At 52.2% G+C, this 23,362-nt stretch overlaps 1 protein-coding gene across 2 annotated transcripts in view; it reads right to left on the minus strand.

Moving 5' to 3' along the window:
* KAT8 (lysine acetyltransferase 8) overlaps nt 1–23,044 on the minus strand; it is a 346,163-nt gene extending 323,119 nt beyond the window's left edge. Inside the window, exons 1-3 of one of the 2 annotated variants that reach the window (XM_086932009.1) lie at nt 22,628–23,044; nt 20,494–20,568; nt 1,449–1,624 (exon numbers count right to left, since the gene is read on the minus strand). In XM_086932009.1, coding sequence (XP_086788135.1) covers nt 1,449–1,624; nt 20,494–20,568; nt 22,628–22,949 — 573 coding nt within the window. In that variant the 5' untranslated portion in view covers nt 22,950–23,044. The remainder of the gene's footprint in view (nt 1–1,448; nt 1,625–20,493; nt 20,569–22,627) is intronic. The other variant, XM_086932010.1, reaches the window with a different exon arrangement.
* Between the last annotated feature and the right edge of the window lie 318 nt (nt 23,045–23,362).

The following is a 23,362-nucleotide window of genomic DNA, read 5'->3' on the forward strand; positions in this document are numbered from 1 at the left end:
TTCTGCTCATTGGGATTCACCATGGTGAAGCAAGAAATAGCCAGAAATGGGGGAATTCCACAACCCCGACCAAGGAACAGTAGACAATCGGTATGACCCACTGGAGGGAGGCAGAAAGTTTAGTGTATGAAGCAAGGGATTGCCCCAAGAAATTTTGGAAGACATGGGGGGCATGGAGGGAGTTCTATGGTCAAGAGTGTGAGGCCTGTCTGTCACCAGTCACCCTTGGGATCAAGAATTGACAATGTAGACAAACCACATTGAGGAATGTAAATGTAACTCTTAATACCTCCCCCGAAGGCAGATTGCAGCGAGGGGGGGTCAACAAGACTGATGATTGCTTCTGTAGTTGCTGTGCGCACAACTTTTCCTAACCAACACTGTGACTTGTGGTATCGACTGCTTAATTATTAAACGGAAGGTATAAAGTTTTGAGCTGTTGATTTTTATTAAAAACATTTTTTTAAAGAACATACACATAGCAGGCAGAAACAGCATGCATCTTGTCCTGTTTCCCCTTTATAGGACCACTCGCCTCAGGTCCCAGCAGGTAGTCTCCTCTGCCTATTTGCAAACCATCACAGCTATAATACGCTTTTCCCCTGGGTCACTGCTCTCGAGGACCCAAAGGGCACTGCCCTCTATCTATAAGTAAAACAGTGAGCCAAGATCTTGCAATCCTCATGACAGCCAGCATTCCAAGTTCCCAGGAGTCCGGACAAGGGACAGTTGTGCTCTGAATAGGCACTAGCGCAAACTTAATAGAACAGCATGCTCCTCCTCTCCCCTTTGTTCTCCATCTCTGTGAATGACGTGCTAAGGCAGACTTTAAATGTGCTGTACAAACAATGATACCAGGCTATCTTTACAAACAAAGGAGGACTGCCCAATCAGTCTCTCTGGTTAACTTGTGGCTCCACCAACTTTGCTGAGGGACGTGTACCCCACTGAAAATAATATTAAGTACCTTCAGTTTGAAGAGCTCTTTTGTACTAGATCGCAAAGTACGATTAGATATGAAGGTTCTCTCTGGACTGTGGGGGACACGTGGGAGTTGTAGTCCTGAGAGTGATTTTTGTTCTGTCTGTTTTATTAAACAGTTATGTTGGTGTTTGCTTTTGTTCATTGCTATAGATGGCTGCTGGGGAGCGAAGAAAAGATGAAAATGCATAATTCAGAACCCTGTGTTCTTTATAAAAACGAAGCATTTGTACGAGTTATCTAAAAATGTTATACTCTGCAAAAATGGAAGTAGAGGGTTGAGAGCAGGGTGGTTGCTCACTTGAAGGCGGCACATATCATGCAGCAAACGTGAAAGTTGAAATTAATTTCTGTCTTTAGAGGCAATATAGGTGAGAAGGTTCCAATTTCCTAAAACATGTAGCTAGATTGAGACCCAAGACAGGGCTTAGAGGAGGGTCAGATTAAGTTAGGAGAGGTAATATTACCTTCTGTACATGGTTGATCTCATCATGTTTGCGCTTCTGGTTACGGGTAATCTTGCGTTCTGGTTGCTCAGTCAACTCATTCATGTACTGGTCTGTGTTCTTCTGAACTGCATCCTTCACAGTCTTGGTTAATGCCAACCGGTTCTTGTCCACCCATTCATCCAGCCGCCTGTTGACTGTAATGAAAAATAAAAGACCCCTTCCTTTCAATGACTGCCACAGTTGCTAGACCATGGGTGACTTTGGCCATAAAGCAGTTTTTAAAATGTTTCACCACACACACATATATATATACGCATCATGACGGCAGTGGAGAACACTGATCATTTGACATTAGACAGATGATGACTGTAGATAGTCTCAGGCTCTCATATTCCTCTTCTTCACATGACCTTCACCTGCTACCATGGCTCTGGTTGCTACAAAGTCTGAATAATTTGATCCAATCACCCAAATTCCTTTTGCCTTAGCACCCACAGTAGCCTAATAGTCGACTATAGGAAGGAAAACCAAGAGACAACAACCACTTCAGCATGCTAGCCAACATTTCTTTCTCTCATATTAAAGCAAGACGAAGAAGCAGATTGTGACCAGCAAGCAGTCTGTATCACCCCTAAGAGACTGCAGTCAAAGCCCCAGTATGAACAAGGGACCATTAAGTCCCATAACTGTACTGATAACTTACCATTCATTGGATAAGTATAAATTAGATGACCTGTGCTGAATCAACCTATGCTCCAACAACAAGATTTCTTCCCGCTAGCTGAAACAGATCCCATAAAACTCTAACATTTTAGCTTACTACCATTAAAAAAAGAGATCAAGACCCACCATGAGCTCCTCCAACATTCCAAGGGACTAAGAAAGCCCTCACTTATGAAACACTTGGTTGTACCAGTGTAATCTTAGCTCTATATATATAGGGCCGCTGGAATTATGCGGCATGGTTTACTAAATTATTTGGCAAGAAAAGAACATTTTCAAAAAGTATTACTTCAAGTATTTTGTCATTTTACACATACTGCCTAGGCAAATATTTAATTTTATTAGAGCTGGTTTGACAACCAAATATAGAAATAGGCAACTGAAATATGACTAATTAACCTTTGCAAAGAACGTTTTACTGCACGCAAACAATGGTTCACGCGTTTTTAGTAACTTTTAAGCCATTTGAGCTAGAAACCATTTTTGTTGTTAAAATTTGCCGATTCGCATAATTACAGTGCCTTGACTATGCATATATGAAAAATCAACCTCATCACAGCTCTACTGATGTTTACATAAGTAGATAAATAATTTGTACCCAGAGTGCACTGATGACATGATTGCTCTGTCCCGTATACACAAATGTAAAGGGAAATGGTATGCAAAGTTGTATAAGGACTGTGCTAACATTTGATCCCTTAAATGTCTAGCACAGGAGTGTGCAAACAGCACAGCAGTGAAATGGCTAACCTAAAAACCCAATGAGTGCCCACGGTCAGAAAAACTCCATGCCAAATACAGGATTCACAGTGAGCTTTCCTTACAGGACAAAATGCATTTAAGGCATGTTACCTCAGAGTGCACTAGAGAGTCCAGCCGCAAGATAGCCACTATTTAGCGAGGCTCGCTCTGCAAAACACACAAGGTGATGGACAGAATGTTGCCCATTGGCAAAACATTCACCCCTAGTCACAGGTATGGGTTTAATCCATCGTTATTTTGGGGGGGGGGGTTGCTTCATCACGCGCGGGGGGGGGGTTGCTTCATCACGCGCGGGGGGGGTTGCTTCATCACGCGCGGGGGGGGTTGCTTCATCACGCGCGGGGGGGGTTGCTTCATCACGCGCGGGGGGGGGTTGCTTCATCACGCGCGGGGGGGGTTGCTTCATCACGCGCGGGGGGGGGTTGCTTCATCACGCGCGGGGGGGGTTGCTTCATCACGCGCGGGGGGGTTGCTTCATCACGCGCGGGGGGGGTTGCTTCATCACGCGCGGGGGGGGTTGCTTCATCACGCGCGGGGGGGGTTGCTTCATCACGCGCGGGGGGGTTGCTTCATCACGCGCGGGGGGGTTGCTTCATCACGCGCGGGGGGGTTGCTTCATCACGCGCGGGGGGGTTGCTTCATCACGCGCGGGGGGGTTGCTTCATCACGCGCGGGGGGGTTGCTTCATCACGCGCGGGGGGTTGCTTCATCACGCGCGGGGGGGTTGCTTCATCACGCGCGGGGGGGTTGCTTCATCACGCGCGGGGGGGTTGCTTCATCACGCGCGGGGGGGTTGCTTCATCACGCGCGGGGGGTTGCTTCATCACGCGCGGGGGGTTGCTTCATCACGCGCGGGGGGTTGCTTCATCACGCGCGGGGGGTTGCTTCATCACGCGCGGGGGGTTGCTTCATCACGCGCGGGGGGTTGCTTCATCACGCGCGGGGGGTTGCTTCATCACGCGCGGGGGGTTGCTTCATCACGCGCGGGGGGTTGCTTCATCACGCGCGGGGGGTTGCTTCATCACGCGCGGGGGGTTGCTTCATCACGCGCGGGGGGTTGCTTCATCACGCGCGGGGGGTTGCTTCATCACGCGCGGGGGGTTGCTTCATCACGCGCGGGGGGTTGCTTCATCACGCGCGGGGGGTTGCTTCATCACGCGCGGGGGGTTGCTTCATCACGCGCGGGGGGTTGCTTCATCACGCGCGGGGGGTTGCTTCATCACGCGCGGGGGGTTGCTTCATCACGCGCGGGGGGTTGCTTCATCACGCGCGGGGGGTTGCTTCATCACGCGCGGGGGGTTGCTTCGGGTTGCTTCATCACGCGCGGGGGGTTGCTCATCACGCGCGGGGGGTTGCTTCATCACGCGCGGGGGGTTGCTTCATCACGCGCGGGGGGTTGCTTCATCACGCGCGGGGGGTTGCTTCATCACGCGCGGGGGGTTGCTTCATCACGCGCGGGGGTTGCTTCATCACGCGCGGGGGGTTGCTTCATCACGCGCGGGGGGTTGCTTCATCACGCGCGGGGGGTTGCTTCATCACGCGCGGGGGGTTGCTTCATCACGCGCGGGGGGTTGCTTCATCACGCGCGGGGGGTTGCTTCATCACGCGCGGGGGGTTGCTTCATCACGCGCGGGGGGTTGCTTCATCACGCGCGGGGGGTTGCTTCATATCACGCGCGGGGGGTTGCTTCATCACGCGCGGGGGGTTGCTTCATCACGCGCGGGGGGGTTGCTTCATCACGCGCGGGGGGTTGCTTCATCACGCGCGGGGGGTTGCTTCATCACGCGCGGGGGGGTTGCTTCATCACGCGCGGGGGGGTTGCTTCATCACGCGCGGGGGGGTTGCTTCATCACGCGCGGGGGTTGCTTCATCACGCGCGGGGGGTTGCTTCATCACGCGCGGGGGGTTGCTTCATCACGCGCGGGGGGTTGCTTCATCACGCGCGGGGGGTTGCTTCATCACGCGCGGGGGGTTGCTTCATCACGCGCGGGGGGTTGCTTCATCACGCGCGGGGGGTTGCTTCATCACGCGCGGGGGGTTGCTTCATCACGCGCGGGGGGTTGCTTCATCACGCGCGGGGGGTTGCTTCATCACGCGCGGGGGTGGGTGCTTCATCACGCGCGGGGGGTTGCTTCATCACGCGCGGGGGGTTGCTTCATCACGCGCGGGGGTTGCTTCATCACGCGCGGGGGGTTGCTTCATCACGCGCGGGGGGTTGCTTCATCACGCGCGGGGGGTTGCTTCATCACGCGCGGGGGGTTGCTTCATCACGCGCGGGGGGTTGCTTCATCACGCGCGGGGGGTTGCTTCATCACGCGCGGGGGGTTGCTTCATCACGCGCGGGGGGTTGCTTCATCACGCGCGGGGGGTTGCTTCATCACGCGCGGGGGGTTGCTTCATCACGCGCGGGGGGTTGCTTCATCACGCGCGGGGGGTTGCTTCATCACGCGCGGGGTTGCTTCATCACGCGCGGGGGGTTGCTTCATCACGCGCGGGGGGTTGCTTCATCACGCGCGGGGGGTTGCTTCATCACGCGCGGGGGGTTGCTTCATCCCGCGTCGGGGGGGGGGGGGGGGGGTTGCTTCATCCCACGTGGGGGGGGGGGTTGCTTCATCCCACGTGGGGGGGGGGGTTGCTTCATCCCACGTGGGGGGGGGGGTTGCTTCATCCCACGTTGGGGGGGGGGGTTGCTTCATCCACGTGGGGGGGGGGGGTTGCTTCATCCCACGTGGGGGGGGGGGGTTGCTTCATCCCACGTGGGGGGGGAGGGGTTGCTTCATCACGGGGGGGGAGGGGTTGCTTCATCACGCGCGGGGGGGGTTGCTTCATCCCGCGTGGGGGGGGGGGGGGTTGCTTCATCCCACGTGGGGGGGGGGTTGCTTCATCCCACGTGGGGGGGGGGGGTTGCTTCATCCCACGTGGGGGGGGGGGGGTTGCTTCATCCCACGTGGGGGGGGGGGGTTGCTTCATCCCACGTGGGGGGGGGGGGTTGCTTCATCCCACGTGGGGGGGGGGGTTGCTTCATCCCACGTGGGGGGGGGGGGTTGCTTCATCCCACGTGGGGGGGGGGGGTTGCTTCATCCCACGTGGGGGGGGGGGGTTGCTTCATCCCACGTGGGGGGGGGGGGTTGCTTCATCCACGTGGGGGGGGGGTTGCTTCATCCCACGTGGGGGGGGGGTTGCTTCATCCCACGTGGGGGGGGGTTGCTTCATCCCACGTGGGGGGGGGTTGCTTCATCCACGTGGGGGGGGGGGTTGCTTCATCCCACGTGGGGGGGGGGGTTGCTTCATCCCACGTGGGGGGGGGGTTACTTCATCCCACGTGGGGGGTGGTCGCTTCATCCCACGTGGGGGGGTGGTCGCTTCATCCCACGTGGGGGTGGTCGCTTCATCCCACGTGGGGGTGGTCGCTTCATCCCACGTGGGGGTGGTCGCTTCATCCCACGTGGGGGTGGTCGCTTCATCCCACGTGGGGGTGGTCGCTTCATCCCACGTGGGGGTGGTCGCTTCATCCCACGTGGGGGTGGTCGCTTCATCCCACGTGGGGGTGGTCGCTTCATCCCACGTGGGGGTGGTCGCTTCATCCCACGTGGGGGTGGTCGCTTCATCCCACGTGGGGGTGGTCGCTTCATCCCACGTGGGGTGGTCGCTTCATCCCACGTGGGGGTGGTCGCTTCATCCCACGTGGGGGTGGTCGCTTCATCCCACGTGGGGGTGGTCGCTTCATCCCACGTGGGGGTGGTCGCTTCATCCCACGTGGGGGTGGTCGCTTCATCCCACGTGGGGGTGGTCGCTTCATCCCACGTGGGGGTGGTCGCTTCATCCCACGTGGGGGTGGTCGCTTCATCCCACGTGGGGGTGGTCGCTTCATCCCACGTGGGGGTGGTCGCTTCATCCCACGTGGGGGTGGTCGCTTCATCCCACGTGGGGGTGGTCGCTTCATCCCACGTGGGGGTGGTCGCTTCATCCCACGTGGGGGTGGTCGCTTCATCCCACGTGGGGGTGGTCGCTTCATCCCACGTGGGGGTGGTCGCTTCATCCCACGTGGGGGTGGTCGCTTCATCCCACGTGGGGGTGGTCGCTTCATCCCACGTGGGGGTGGTCGCTTCATCCCACGTGGGGGGGGGGGGGGGTTGCTTCATCCCACGTGGGGGGGGGGGGGGTTGCTTCATCCCACGTGGGAGGGGGGTTGCTTCATCCCACGTGGGGGGGGGGGGTTGCTTCATCCCACGTGGGGGGGGGGGGTTGCTTCATCCCACGTGGGGGGGGGGTTGCTTCATCCCACGTGGGGGGGGGGGGGTTGCTTCATCCCACGTGGGGGGGGGGGTTGCTTCATCCCACGTGGGGGGGGTTGCTTCATCCCACGTGGGGGGGGGGTTGCTTCATCCCACGTGGGGGGGGGGTTGCTTCATCCCACGTGGGGGGGGGGGTTGCTTCATCCCACGTGTGAGGGGTTGCTTCAGCCCACGTGGGGGTGGTCGCTTCATCCCACTTGTGGGTGGGGGGGTTGCTTCATCCCACTTGTGGGTGGGGGGGTTGCTTCATCCCACGTGGGGGGGGGTTGCTTCATCCCACGTGGGGGGGGGTTGCTTCATCCCACGTGGGGGGGGGGTTGCTTCATCCCACGTGGGGGGGGGGTTGCTTCATCCCACGTGGGGGGGGGTTGCTTCATCCCACGTGGCGGGGGGGTTGCTTCTTCCCACGTGGGGGGGGGGGGGGTTGGTCCTTTGTGCACCAGGGGGGGTGTTGGTCCTTCCCGCACAAGGGGGGGGGGGGGGGGGATTTCCCACACACAGAGGCTGGGGTGCTTCAACGACACAGATGCTCAACTCTAGGTGCCCTACCCATGCACACTATAAAAGGTCATGAAGCCGACAATCTACAATGTGCCCAAACTCTTGGAAGGTAGATCATATCAAACCCACCCTGTAACCACCCAATTCGATCCGTGTAAATGCTATGATCATAGGCAAGGTTTTCCGTACCACCCACTAAGAATTTGGGGACAATAACTCAACATACATTTAGAAACTGGCACCTGACTGTGCACCCACTAAAAATCTCAGTTCAGATCCATAAACGTGATCAAAGATCCTGGAGGAGACTGAAATATGGAGGAAGATCCCAAGGAATTGAATATTGGACAAAGGAGAACACCCTCAATCCCAAACAAATATAAAGCAGAACTATTTAGACATGTCTGTTAGAAATGGGATTTCTGGTTGGCTGAGGCTTGCGCCAAAGCCAGGCAGAAACAACCATTCCTACGTCAGGGTAAGGAAGTCACCCGCCAAGACAACCCCTGCTCACCCTCTTGGTAGCTTGGCACAAGCAGTCGGGCTCATCTCAGAGGCGATGTGTAAAGCATTTGCACACGCACTCACCAGAACAACATCCAATGCCCCCCACAAAAGGAACTCCACACAAGGTATATGTAAAAATAGCCTTTGTATTGCAAAACACATTAGATCGAAACACACACTTTACAATGTCCCAATAGGCACGGGCAGAATTTACAGGGGATAATGTACAGGACAGGGCCACAGGGACCACTGTCAGGAATAAGCACTTTTAGGATTTAGAATAATAATCACTGTAGTACAAAAATGAAACGTAGAGCATACCACCAGTAACTACTGGTAGCAGGTAAGTACCACCTACGCAACCCTAACCACCTTAGGAGAATATTACGCAGGGAACCAGGGCCTCACTAGGAACACCTGTATTAGAAAGAACAACCACCCAAGTATCACCATACAACTAGGGGTATAAGCAAGAACATATTACAAATGCATCACAACATTCAGAGGTGTAGGGAAGGAAAACACATGATGCATAAACATACATTCAGAGGCGTAGGGAAGGAAAACACATGATGCATAAACAACACATTCAGAGGTGTAAGGAACAAGGCACATGACGCATTAAAACACATTCAGAGGTGCAGCAGAGAATAATTAGCAGAAATCACATTAGCACAGAACTTACATCAAAGTCCAGGTTGCGCCACTGCGCCAAAACCTAAACGTAGCAGCTGCCCTCTACTTGCTGGGCAGCTGGGAAAAGGGACAGAACAGGGGCTAAACGCTGCAGCTGGCACTAAGTGGTGCGCAGCTGGGGAAGGCCAAGGAAGGGATGAAGGAGTGCGTCTCACTCCTCAGTGCACAAAACCAGTCCCTAAAAGCAAAACGTAAACGGTGCAGCTGCCCACTACTTGCGGGGCTGCGGCCTGGGCCCTCACTGGCCCTCTGAAACCACTGCCACATGTTGGAGCCCTCAAGGCTCAGGAACTCCCAATGCGCAACACAGGGGAGCCTTCTGGGCCCTGATCAGGTGTGGGCCTGGGAGCACTCTGGCTCCTCTCAAAATAATGGGGGCAGGTAGCCAACTCAGCTCCTTAAATAGACATGCCCCCAATCGCCGTATCCCACGAGGGAAAAGACCTGGGCCTCTCTGGCCCCTTAAAAGCACTACCCCCCCCCCCCGCAGCCCAGCCCAGCCCTCTTTCACTCACCGGGCTGGATTTCTTGGCGGGGGCTCCTCCGGCGGTTCTGCTTTTCCTGCGGCGGTCGCGCTTCGTGGGGCTCTCGAAATACATGAGAGCCCCGCCTTCACAAGGCCCCATCTCGGGACCGGGACTTCTAAAGGGGAGCCCACAAGGCTCCAGGACATCTCACAGCAACTCGGGGAGGCGGGGTGGGCTCCCGACATCCCCACGCAGCACCAGCTCCTTGCAGGGCGGCGGGCAGCATCTCCGGTCTCCCTCTTGGACCGGTAAGGCAGCAATGGCTTCCCACAGGCAGGGGGAAGCGGAAGTGATGCACGCCAGGTCCCGCCCACAGTCAGACAGGGGTAGGCCTGGCTTCCTGTTTCGGTGCTCTCCGTCACACGGGCTGCAGCGGTGAATGAGGGGAGACACACGAGGGGTAGGCTCCCTCTAAATTAAAAATAAAGAGAGGTGGGCACTCGCTTGGGGGCACAAAACTGTAGCAGGTCCCTGGCAGGGTGGGCACCCGCTAGGGATCTCAAAAATCGGCAAAAACAAGCGGAGTGCGCTCCCGTGCCGAAAATGAGCAAAGGGGGATCCCCACGCCGGGGAATCCCTCGGGCAAAAGGGCAGCATCTGCCAATGAGGAATGCAGCCATGAGGGGCCGACCACCCAAACAACAAGGCAAGTCTAGAAGCAAGCGCCTCCCAGGCGCTAGGGCAAGCAAAAAGGTCCCCAAAGATAAAGGAGAGATCCTGGGGCAAGGAACAAGTCCCCCCAGTCATCCAGACAAGGCAGAGGGGTCCCCAGGAAGTCCTCCACCATCCAGGCCATCCAGGGGCTGGGCAGGGCCCAGGGAAGCAAGCCCTCCCCTGGGCCCCAGCAGCAGCATGCCTCTGGCAGATTCAAGTCAGGAAACAAGAACATTTTGTAAGGGGACACAGCCTCTTTTTATACAGTGAATTCCTTTGTCTCAGGGTGTAGGAAAAACCAGTCGCAGCTGGTTTTGGAGCACTGTTGATGTGCTCAGCCACCCTTCCTATTCACTAGGGAGTCTACAGGGATGTGGAATTCCTATAGCCCGACGCCCAGGACATATTGTTTGGGGTCAAGGGCAACAAGTTTTAATGTCTATTTTGTCCTTGGGACAAGTAGGCCCAACCCCCTGCAGCACAAACCCTTTGGCTGCCAGTTTGCAGTAGCACTTTAAGGGCCAGGGAAGGGCAATGCCTTAAATTAAGTTATTATTTGTGTGCCTATGATAATGCTGTTCAAACTTGTATTTATGGTTCATTAATTGAAAGCCTTTATTATTAGGGTGAGCGCTCTATGTAAATGTAGGTTCTGACCGTACTACTGATAGTGGTTACAGTATAAAAATGTGTACTCATGGTTTTAAAGTTTAGCAATATGAGGCTATGCATAATGCTCCCAGAATGCGCTCTGATTAGATGCAAATATTTGCAGAAGCTTGAGAGCAAGGTTAAGGACTCTTTGCTTTCAATATAAAACTAAACCAGCATTGGCAAAGCCAGTAGGTCTGAAATTAGTGTCATTTAATTTTGCCAATACGTGACTTGTTTTGGCATGGTTTTTGTAAAGCCTTCTTGATGTGAGAGCTGCCGGGCCCTCACCAGTACAACAAACATTGGCAAAAGCAAAAAAAATTGGTCTAAAAAAGCACACACTGCCACATTAGTTACTGCCACTGAACAAAACTACTTTGTGTGCCAATATACTCTGTGTGAAAGAGCTTACTCACAGTGAAACCAGCCGATACAGAGAGAGGGGGAGAGAACTTGAATAAACACAAAAGGTTGTGGTTAACGCCAGACCAAATTAGGGGTCCTATTATTAAAGAAAGTCTCAAAGTGCACCCTTGGTATTTGTCCTTGCATTAAGTGCAGCTATATGGCTTTCGTGAATTTACAAGAATTTATAGAAGTAGGGCAAGAAATGTACTCCTGGAAAATATTTGTGAACTGCAGTTTATCATGACCAAATATGCATGTGTAGATTTGCTCATGCGAAAACCCGAGTGTTTGCAAGGTCATTTTCCCATCAACTACTTTTTTCCCAACTCTGGAAGAAGGTTTACGTCTGCCATTGTCAGGATTACATTTCCAACATTTCTCAGTATTGGAAAAGATTAGAGAAGAGTTGTTGAAAACCCTTAAAACATGCAAGTTAGTAGATTTGCACAGACTTAAAGGACATTCCAACCCTGAAACCATTGCTTACCACTACCTTCAGTCCCAGTATGTAGATCTGCAGAAACGTGGCAACATAAAGGGATTGGCAGCATTCAAGAACCACTATGGTATGAGCACTGGCATAATCAGAGAGGCTATATAAGCTCTTGTATAATGAGATTGCTGCCATAATTTGTCGCCGAACCACATGGCACCAAAGGGACAAGTGGATTTTGTTAAAGGACAAGTAGTTTTATGAAGCAACTTGCCCCATGGACAAGTAGATATTTTAATAAATTCCACACCCCTGAGTCTAGGGTCATCAGTCGCACCACAGGGGGCGTAGCCAGCATTGTGTGGGGAAAGTCCAGCACTATTCAGGTCCCAGGTGCACCACTCCCTCACATCACACATGCTAATCTCAACACTCACCACCGGGGCAGACCCATGGAGCCTGGCACACCAGCCAGCTCCAGCCAATCACAAGCCAGCACATTCACTGCACAGACAGGCACACTTCTAGAAGTGGCACTTCCATATTAAGACACGAACACGCTGCACGCATCATTGCGCAGCATTCAATCACACGAGTCTGCACATATCAGACTCGAGCCTGCACACCCCACTCATCAGGAACACATACATTCCCCATGCATTCCTATGGGAGGGCAGGCCTATCTCACCACACACAGAGTGCGCACCCCACTTCCACTGGGACACAGTGAAAGTGCGCAGAAACCAAGAATCACCATCCCTAGGTCACATGTAAAAAGCAAAAAGTTCAGGGGTGAACCTGCCAGAAGGGCCAAGTCCAACAATGTCTTTATCTGAAATCAGCAAAGACTCATGGTTTGGTTTAAGATTATCAGACATCAGGTCACCCTAGAACATCCAATGCGATTTATACTTCCTCTTTTACAATTTTTTTTACTTCTCCGTGTCAGCACCCTGAAGTAATGAAACAGCGTCATGCAGCGCTTTGCAAAAATGAATAAACATGAAATTCAACGCAAGTAAATTCAGGTGCATATCTAGCTCTCAGCTACATGACATTGACAAGAGCAGAGGCAAAATATCCTGGACCAGCATCCTCTGTACCTCAATACACTGCTGTCCCCCTAGATATGCAACACCAAACTGATTAAGGACACTCATGTCAAATACCCAAAAATAAAACAACATCCCAGACGAGCCTTTGAACTTGAACCCACCTCTGACACACCTTAAGAAGCCAAACACCTCAAGTGTTACATCCAAAACAAACTTACAAAGCCCCATCACACACACTGCTTGACCGATCCCGATGGAGCTTCTGCCAGATAAGAATAAGGGCTACTCTAGTGTGAATTAAAGATAACCTGAAGCTCATAAAACAACAATAATAAAGAGACCCTCATCCTCCGAGACACATCCGCAACATTCAACCCAGTAAAACAAGAAGGCACGGGGGATTTCCTTCACGCTGCAGAACTATCTCCTTATATCACTCCCTAAAGGGCCAGATAAGATCCAGGTAAGTGACTGGGTAGCGTTTCTATAATGCTCATAAACGTTTTTTTTTTACATACATCCCTGGACTTGGAGGCCAATAAGCATACTTCACTGTTGATACATTTAGGACTAGTAATGGTCAAACGAAACCTAGTCATACACTGGTGTGATTCATATCCACCCAAGTTGGGGAAATGGGTGGAGTACAAATAATTTCACGTAAATTGAAAATTCAATATATGTTTCAAGGAGATGTCCTTAAAAGCATACCAATAAATGAAGCGATTGGTTGGATTGTGAGATAGTGTGAGGTGTACAACTGATCAACATGATCAACATACCTGATAGGCCATCAGTGCATACAACAGTGACAATACAGAACAAGCACACAGGGGTTCTGGATTGGTGTAGACTATGATAGGTTCATTAAGTTATGTGTATACATTTCACATTATGATGTGCTTTGTTGCTAGATTTGAAAATGTAATTTGTTTTCTTGTGCACAAAATGGAAATACAACACAGATTATTAAAAAAAAAAAAAGCACTCTTATGTAATGCCCAGCTATTCCTTCTGATCCTTAGACCCAACTTGCTTCAACTATGATGAAAATACACCATTCTTTGAAATGAAATGTTTTAGGCATGCGAGCACTAAAGCAAGTATGCTTACGCACAAAACACGAATGCCAGCAGTCACTAGTTAATTAGCATCTTACTAGAGAGCAGTAGACTGGGAGGACACAACCAGCTGATTACTGAAAAGAATTCCATACCTTACACACATTTAACATCAGAAATTGAGCAGGGGGCGTGGCCGAACAGCCACGATGGCGGACGGCTCTCACTAGAGCTCCAAGCCCGGCTGGGCCTTATCCGGGTAAAAATAGAGCTGTGGGTGACATTCCGGACCCAGTACGGGTGGATGGGAGGAAAAGTCCGGCCCAGGGAGCTACGGCCCGAAAAACGGAGCCTCAAGCGTGGTGTGGCGGCGAAACGGCCTGATTTCGAGGCCGCCAAGACTTCCGAGGTAGGCCTCAGGAGCCAGGAGGTGGAGTGCTGCAGCGATCCGGCAGCGGGACCAGGATTCCGGGGCCCGCTCGACAGGCGACATCGGACCTGTGGGGGGCCAGGCTTGCGACCTGTGGGCGGCTGTGGAGGATCGCCGGGGCCCTCCCGGACATTGCTGGACATAGGGAAAGCGGGAGCTGCTTGGTGCAGACGGAGCGTGGCGCTACGATCCGAGGCCCGGCCCGCCTGACGCCGGTAACGACCGGCGACGCCATTTTGGAGCTGTCGGCCCGGGTGGCGCCCCGGGGCCGCAGCCGGACCCCTCGTAAGCGGAGGATTTCTTTGGTCCCCCCCCTCCTCCCCCCCCCCCTCCCCCCATTCTTACTTACTGGACAGCTCTGCTGAGAGACGGAGGGGCCGGCGGGGGGAGAAGCTGCACGGCGGGACCCGGTGGGATCTTCGAGGGCATTGGACGCCAGCCACGCGCAAAGGCTGTAGTGAGGAGCTCCGAACAATTGCCCTTCCACACCTTCCCGGCCTAGAGGCTAGGAGGGGCCTGCTCTGCAGTGGTGTGAGGTCCTGCTGGGCGGAGGCCCGACGAGGGCAAGAAACTACTGGGGTGACGGCTCGAACCCCCAGGGAGGAGTCTGACCTGCGCCATGGGTGCCTGACTCTTGGCTCCCTTTTTTCACACACACCCCTGCACGACATCGCCTGGAGGGACGAGGCGAGGGAGTACGGCCTGCTGCCTGAACTGTGACACCCTTACGGCCGAAGCGCACATACGGGGTGAGTGCCCCGGGCCTGGAACAACATGGTGCGGAAAGGCCCGAAGCTTGCGGAGGCCCGGGGGAGCAGACAGGGCCCTGCCCGCAGGTGGGGAATAGCACGAGCAGCAGCGGAGCAGGCACTGCCGAACAGACAACGCCGGGGACTCAAACAGATAAGCTGGACCTCATACTCCAGGAAATCCGGGACTCGCGACACGCCATGGAGCAGCAATTGGAGGCCCTCACGACTAACTTATCCCTCCTAAAAGCTGATCACGGCAAGTTAGCGGACATGGTCAAAGACCATGGACTAGTGCTCGAGGACCTTGAGCCCACGGTGGCAGACCACAGTACATCCATCAGAGACATACAGGGCCAGGTCACTGCACTGATGGAAAGGGTCGAAGACGCGGAAGGGCGTAACCGACGCAATAATGTATGGGTGATCGGCCTGCCAGAAAAATGCGAGGGATCACAAGCCGCGGAGTTCATGGAGCAGTGGTTTCGAGATCACGTGACGTCGGAAGGGCTTTCCCCATACTTCTGCGTGGAGAGGGCGCACAGGTTCCCGACCGGATTACCCAAGCCGGGCCGCCCTCCGCGCCCGCTCATAGTCCGTATCCTTAATTACCGGGACAGAGACGTACTTTTAAGAAAAGCCCGGGAGAAATCTGTCATTCACTTTGAGAACCAGAGGGTGTCACTATATCCCGATTACACGAACACGGTACAAAAACAGCGGGCCTCTTACTTGGAAGTGAAAAAGAAGCGGAGGGGCACACAGTTGAAATACGCATTACTCTTCCCACCCTGCCTCAAAATTATTCATGGAAGGAAATCTCACTTCTTTGAAAGTCCAGATGACGCTGAAGAGTGGCTGGAGGTGATGGGGCTGGACAGTGATCAGGAGGCATCCCAGGGAGCTGGAAGGGGGGCGCCCGGGAAGGGCTCCAGGGGAGGCCGCCACCCATCTTCTGGATCAGGGAAAGGGAACGCTCGGCGAGGACCGTCGCGGGACCGGCAGAAGAAAGACCAACTGGTGGCCCTCTCGATCGCCGGCACCTTCAGGGAAGACTCTGCAAAAATAACCACAGATTCTGAGGACAACACGACACGCTCTGACTCGGAGAACAGTGTGCTGCTCTTCCCTACCATTACACCTAGAGCTGCGGACGATCTAATAGACACTTGAGTTGGCAGATGGAGACCGGTGCCGATAGCTCTGTTATAGACACTGTACGATAACCTTTACTGATGCAATTTGTATATTTGGAATCTGCCTCTTATCTCTGAAAATTATGTATGAGAATGGTAGAATGTAACTGTGGAGTATGGCACCGACCCTTTCCCCAGTGCAAGCCACGCTTTCAGAACAGTTGGTGTCCCTGGGCAGTGCCTGAGGAAGTTTACTGATAGCCCCACAGATACTGTTTAAACACTACATTGATTTCTTCTTATGCGACACATGGACCGGCTGGGCCACCGTTGAGCCGGTAGAGCCCGGAATTGACAACGAAATGCATAAACGTGTGCTAGGCCACCCCCCACTGGCAAATGCACAAGACTTTGGGTTTTTATGTTCCAATTGTTAATGTTGGGCCCAGCTTTGTTCAACTGCTGCGCCAAGTTAGTTTTGTTTATGTTAAATGTATTTAGAGGTGTACTTTCCTGGGTTCTGCTCTCCAGTACTCCTAATTTACGACCACTTCCAGAATTACTTCCACTACAAGACGACTATGGCTGAGCAGTCTGAAGTATACAGAGTCCTTACCTGGAATGTGCGTGGGCTGGGGGCAGTGCAGAAAAGACACAGAGTCCACTCATACCTCCTTAGACAACAGACACAAATTGCCTTTCTGCAGGAATCACACCTCACAGCCACTGAGGCACAGAAGTTAAAGAGGAAGTGGAGAGGGGCCATACACTCCACGTCGTACTCTGCCTTTTCCAGGGGGGCCACTATCTGGGTAAGACACTGGACGCCATTCGTGGAAATAGAACGGAAAGTTGATGACCAGGGCAGGTACATTCTAATAAAAGGTACCCTGGATGGCAGACTGATTGTCCTGGGCAGTATATACGCCCCGAATTATGACCAAGAATCGTTCCTACAGAGAGTTGGGCGGGCACTGTCCACTTGGGCTGATATACCCTGGGTGCTAGGAGGGGACTGGAACGCTGTGCTAGACTTGGACTTGGATAGATCACACCCACCCCTACAGGTCACTAGCGCTGCAAAGCTATCGGACATTTTTCAAACATGGGCTGAGGGCTGGGGACTGAGCGATGTTTGGAGAACATCACATCCAACGCACAAGGAATATTCCTTCTACTCCCTGGTACACGGCCTACACACACGCATTGACCGATTCCTATGCTCCCGCACACTGGTTACACGGATAAATGCCCCGGAATATCTAGCAAAGACTTTTTCGGACCACAGGCCCCTGAAGTGCCTCATTTCCTGGGGTAGAGTCCCGACTCCAGTCCCTACATGGAGACTCAACCCACAACTCTTAGAAGACGGGCCGTTTAGGGCGTCCCTGTTAGAAACCCTGACACACTACTGAGAGGTTAACTGGGGATCTGCTTCCTCCAACTTGGTGGTTTGGGATGCGATGAAGGTGGTAATGCGTGGAGCTGCGATAGGGCAGTTGGTTGGCGCCCGACAGGAGATATACCGAAAATTATGTGAGGTAGAAACCGATTAACGGTGAAGGAACGGGAGGAAGTCGAGGACCCCGAAAAAAACCAGGCCCTATAGGAACAACACATCTTACATGCAGAGACGCTGGAAACGCTGCACGTCATTGACTGCAAAGCTTATTTACAGAGGCAACACACAGAGGCGGATCGCTCGGGCGCTCTGCTAGCCCGCTTGGTGCGAGATAGGCCTGAAACCCCGATCATTACCCAGGTCCGTAACCGGGCAGGCACCCTAGTGAGCACGCAATCTGACATCAACATGGCATTTCATGATCACTTGAAGACACTGTATGAGCGCACCAAGAGGGAAGACCCAACGCAAATAACTGACTTTATGAGGGATCTCCCCTTCCCCCTATTAACAGCAGACGCGCAGAAATCGATTGAGGGACCTATCACTCAACATGAAATGCGCGCTGCGATTTAGAACTTAAACAGAAATAAGACACCAGGCATGGACAGGCCCACAGTGGAGTTCTACTCCACTTATGCAGACACATTAGTACCAATCCTGGAAAAGATATATAAGATAGCTTTCGACGAGGGTCATCTGCCATAATCAACAATGCAGGCATTAGTGACCTCCATACCTAAACCGGGCAGGGACATTTCGGAACTGACAAATTATAGGCCCTTATTGATGCTGTCCACAGAATACAAAATACTGAGCAAAGCTATTGCTCTGCGAATCCAACCCCATCTGACCACGCTCATACATCAAGACCAGTGCGGATTCCGTCCCGGGCGCAGTACCTCCCTAAACACGAGATGCCTGCACGCATTAATGGCAGCAGCACCGACGGAACTACAACAGGCGGGATGCATTGAGTTATATCTCAAACAAGCGTTTGATTCACTTTCTTGGCCCTTTATGTTTGAGGCCCTGCAACGATTTGGCTATAAATCCAGAAAAATCTGTGGGATTCTACTTCTGGGAGGCATCACATCCGCCCTCTATACCATTCGGCACCTATATGATCCCGGTAACTCAGTCCAGCTTTAAGTACTTGGGGGTCCGTATATACAGGATATCGGAGGACCAGCTAGATGGCAATATCTCTAAAACCATCGCAGGCCTCCGTGGCAGTATTGGATTCTGGACCTTGCTGCCTTTGTCGGTCATGGGCCGCATTGCAATAGCAAAAATGGTGATGCTACCCCGCTTACTGTACCACTTCGTGAATTTACCTATGTCTCTCAAACCGCATTTTTACGACAATAAACACTTTACTGACCACTCTTATATGGGGGTCGGGTAGACGGTGGATTAGTCTGCGAAAATTACAACTCGGTACCTCTCTGGTGGGCCTGGGTGCCCCCGATTTTCGAGGGTATTATTACGTCAGTCAACTCCAATGACTGGCTTATTGGCTGGCTGGAAGGAACCTTCATGAGATCGGATGGACAACGGACCAGTTAGACAGAGGCGGATTACATACTCTACTGCTACCCAAAAGTAAGATACCAGGACGGTGCCACCCATTACTATGCACTGCGCTCCTCTGTTGGAGGAAGACGCTGGCCTACACGTAGTCTGTTTTGAACGATGCAGATAACATCCCTTATTGGGCATCCCGACACCACAGGGAAAACTCACCAAAAATACCCTTAGACACTGGACGGAGAGCGGAGTTTAGGGAGTGGGTAGTTTCTTCGGAGATGACCTAATGCTTGATCACCGTACTTTTGTGCAGGTGACCGGGACCTCGAACAGACACTACCTATTGCATGCCACTGTGTCCCACTTTATCAGGACGACATGGGCTACACAACGCATTAAGCCACAACAGCATGAGCTAGTACACCTGATCCACTACATGGGGGCGGGAGGTCACTTAGTCCGCTGGCTGTACACGGGGATTAGAACTCATGCGGCACTATCCCTTACCACATTACGAGAGATCTGGTCACAAGAAAGTGGAGAGGAAATTACTGACGCAACTAGGCGGATGGTCCTGGAACACCCCAAAAAAAAGGTCTCCCGGAATGTGAAATTTAAATTCATCCAAGCAATGATACTCCATAGGGCGTATCTCACCCCGGAGAGAATTCACCTGATGTTTCCCAATGCCCCCCATCATTGCCCGCGATGCAGGGCAGATGAGGCAGGCATCCTACATATGCTTTGGACATGTCCACAGTTGGGCAGTTATTGGAAGGAGGTATGCCAAACAATAAGGGAGGTCTCACAGATACAGGTGAAGGAGAACGCCTTATATTGCTCAGTGGGAGCCCGCCCACGTCCCAAACCGTTGAAAACCAAACTAAGATTTGTAGATTTCGCCCTCCTCTTGGCGATCAGGACGATTACGATGAGGTGGAAATCCCCAAGGGCGCCCAGGGTGGAGACATGGCAGGCAGAGGTAGTAAGGTGGGGTCGACCAGAATGTATTGCCCTTGGAAAAGAGGAGGAGGGTGGGAGGCGGAAAACTCCCATGGCACAGGATTGGGAGGTAATGCTACTGGACTTAGACAGATCAGATCAGATCAGCCACTGTCCCAAAGCGAAAGACAGCGCACCACACCCTGAGGGAGGAAGGCTGAGAATAATAGGCACTGAGAAGGAACTGACGAGTTCAGGTAGGCATATTCCGATCATGCTGGATTGAGAGTGGTCCTTATCATGGAGAGGAGACGGAACGGCTGAGAGTTTATTGACACCCGGATATGGTGGGAGGGGGGTTAGTTGGGGAGGGAATGGGTGGGATTGGGATAGGTCCTGGCAACCACGGATGACCCTGATAATGTGTAGGTCACTGAATGTGGACAACCTGAGTACAATGATCGGGTTCGTCTTAATTATAGAATGGGTGTAAACTGGAAAAACGTGATTTATTCAATGCCCAGTACTTAATAATGTATGCTTATACCCTGAATATACATCCACAAATAGTTTGTTTAAAAAATTGAGCAATGCTTACATCCAACATAATGTACATAGAACTCCTCCCGGCCTTCCTGTTCGTTCAGTCTTGACTGGATCACTTCCGCTGAATCTAAGGGATGAAAAGAAAATGGAGTTACAACACAAAGAACTACATAGCATACGTTGAGTTAGGCTATGAACTTGTGGTGAGAGTTCCTTTCGCTCTTATCGTCTTCTCAGTTTATAAATCTTTGTAAATTTAAGTGACTTGTGTTTGGACTGGTATGGATAAGAACTGTGGTCATCAGTGATGCTGAGGAACCCCAAAGAGCTAAAAGTAGGACATGCCTATCTGCTGCACTAGGTAAGGAGGTTATGGCACTAAACCGACCCACCTCTAGAACTAAACTTTTAGAGTGGCATCTGTAAAGTGCATATGCTATGAATGCCGTTGGATTGGATTTAGGCAGTGCTAGGACTCACGTTTTATGTTTACATGAAGCAGATTTGCATCATGGAGAACTCGGCAGCAGTAAAGCTGTGCCACGGCTGCAAAATTCTATACTTGACTCTTTATATACGTACTATGGCTTTCATGTTCACTTCCCCCATTTGTAGCGCTAGCCTGAGCTTAAAGGCAGCAAGACCCAATATCACTTGATATGTGTACAGAGTGACATCCATAGGGTACACCCAATGTGCTAGGCTGTATGTGCCATGAACCACTTGTTTTTAAACTACAGTGACTCAAGGAACTTGCATTTATATGGTCAACATTTTTATCTTAGCTTTGGATCAGTTACAACACTTCTAGTATACAGGACTAAAAATACCTGGGTTCTTAAGTAGCATTTGAATCAATTCAAGAAGCAAGAGTAAGGCCACCTGCATATATTCCTATGGGTCTAAACAACTCTTTGAAAGGCAACCAGACTTCATTGCCACTCCAAGCAACACAAACATGTGGTAAAACATAAATAGCAAATGCTGATGGTTATCTATATCAGATACTTCAGTGCAGGCTTCTCCGAGTAGCTCTCCAGCTGCTAGTAAGTAGCTCTCATGTGGAGTGAAGTGTGCTAGATTGGGGTAGATTGGAGTGGTGTAGATTTGGATACATTAGGAGTCAAGATTGGGGTGGTGTGAATTAAATTGGGGTAGAGTGGAGTGAGATAGATTGGGGTGAATTAGGCTGGACTGGAGTAGACTGGGTGAATGAGAGTAGGGTGAACTGAAGAGGGCTGATTTAAGTGGAGTGGAGAGTGATGGATATGAGTGGGGTGACTTAGATCACAGTAGAGTGAGGTAGATTTGAGAGGAGTAGGGTAGACTGTAGTGGGATTGGAGTGGGGTAGATTTGACGTGTGGATCTGGGTAGAATGAAGTGTGAGTGTGGAGTCAGGTAGATTGGAGGAGAGTAGTGAGGGGTAGATTGTGACACAGTGGGGTAGATTTTAGAGCAGTTGGATAGATTCCAGTGGAGTTTGGAGCCGTGTAGATTGGACTGGAGTTGGGTAGAGTGGAGTGAGTTTGAATAGGGGTATATTGGAGTGGATTGAGACAGACTGGGGTGTACTGGAGCTGAGTAGGGTAGATTTGAGTGGGGTTGATTGGGAGGAGAACATCAGATAGTTGCGTAGATTGGAGTGGACTGAAGTAGGGTAGAGTGGAGGGGGTAGATTGGGTGAGAGAGGGTCAGATTGAAGCAGGTCGACTGAAGGGGGTGAATTGGAGTGGTGTGGGATTGGTTGGGGTGGGTAACCGAAGTAGACTGGAGTGGGGTAGAGTGGAGGGGTATATTGGTGTACACTGGTTTTGAGTGAGGTTAGCCGTTTGGAGTGAGTGTTGTTGATTGGAGTGGCGCACAATGTCTTCTAAGGAATTAAAGGAGAACAGTCAGAGACTAGGTCAATCAATCGCCGATAAACGCAGGTTACATGTAAAATGTATGCAGGTGGGCAGTGTCAGACTCTATGCGATAAATGCTGTGGGCCCTTCGGAAGAGAAAATAATGCCCGACCAGTGCTCATCAGTGTTATGTGGGGGCAGTTACAAGGTCGTGCTCAGATCCAAGGTATCCGTTTCACGCATTGTGCAGGCCACTGCGAACGACTTTTGAGGATGGGATGTGTGTCATGCAATAGTCTTTACACACAGTAGCGAGCTAGTTAGAAACTGGTCTCCCTTACGCCAAGTGTCGTCGCTCCGCCGACACAGATAGGTCTCTCCTATCTCCACAGTCACTTCGGGGTCCCGTCCCCCAGGTTCGGCGGGAGGTTCCTCCTCGTGCATGTCGCCTTGAGGCGGCGAGAGCCCCGCTGTCTGTTCAATGGGTGCCTCTTCAATTCGCATGGGCTCCGCGTCCATGCTATCGTCTTCTGTTACCACCAGTCCATCCGGGCTCCCCAAATCTGCTAGCGGCGTGAGAGACCGCGGTGGCAGCTCCTGCTGGGGTACGGTTGCGGCTACCGCCGCTTGCTGCAGACCCTCCAACTCCCCCAACGTCGCCATCGCCGTCCAATACGCCACAATCGAAACAAGTACAGACGACAACAATCTACAAGGTTCTCACCACGCGTGCGCAGAACAGCAAAAAGAATTCACTACAACTATAACCGCGAAGGAACGCCCTGCGCCTGCGTGAAAGAGAGCGTCGAGCGCGTGCGTACTCAAAGGACGTGCAAGAAACCAACAGACGTAAGAGTTTACACTGCGCGTGCGTCTAAACACAGTGATGTGCAGGGGACGCCACGCGAGACTTTATTTATTTATTTATTTGTGCGATTTTATATAACGCGAACTTTACCCGAAGGTGTCAGAGCGCTTTACATAGGACCCAGTTTCAAACATAAGGACTGAAGGTTACAAGCGGACAAAAGAATTTGCAAATTTTGACTTAATTCGTCTACCGTCTGAGTTGGTTA

This window comes from Lissotriton vulgaris, chromosome 7, assembly GCF_964263255.1.
Source record: "Lissotriton vulgaris chromosome 7, aLisVul1.2, whole genome shotgun sequence".
Lineage (NCBI taxonomy): Eukaryota > Metazoa > Chordata > Amphibia > Caudata > Salamandridae > Lissotriton > Lissotriton vulgaris.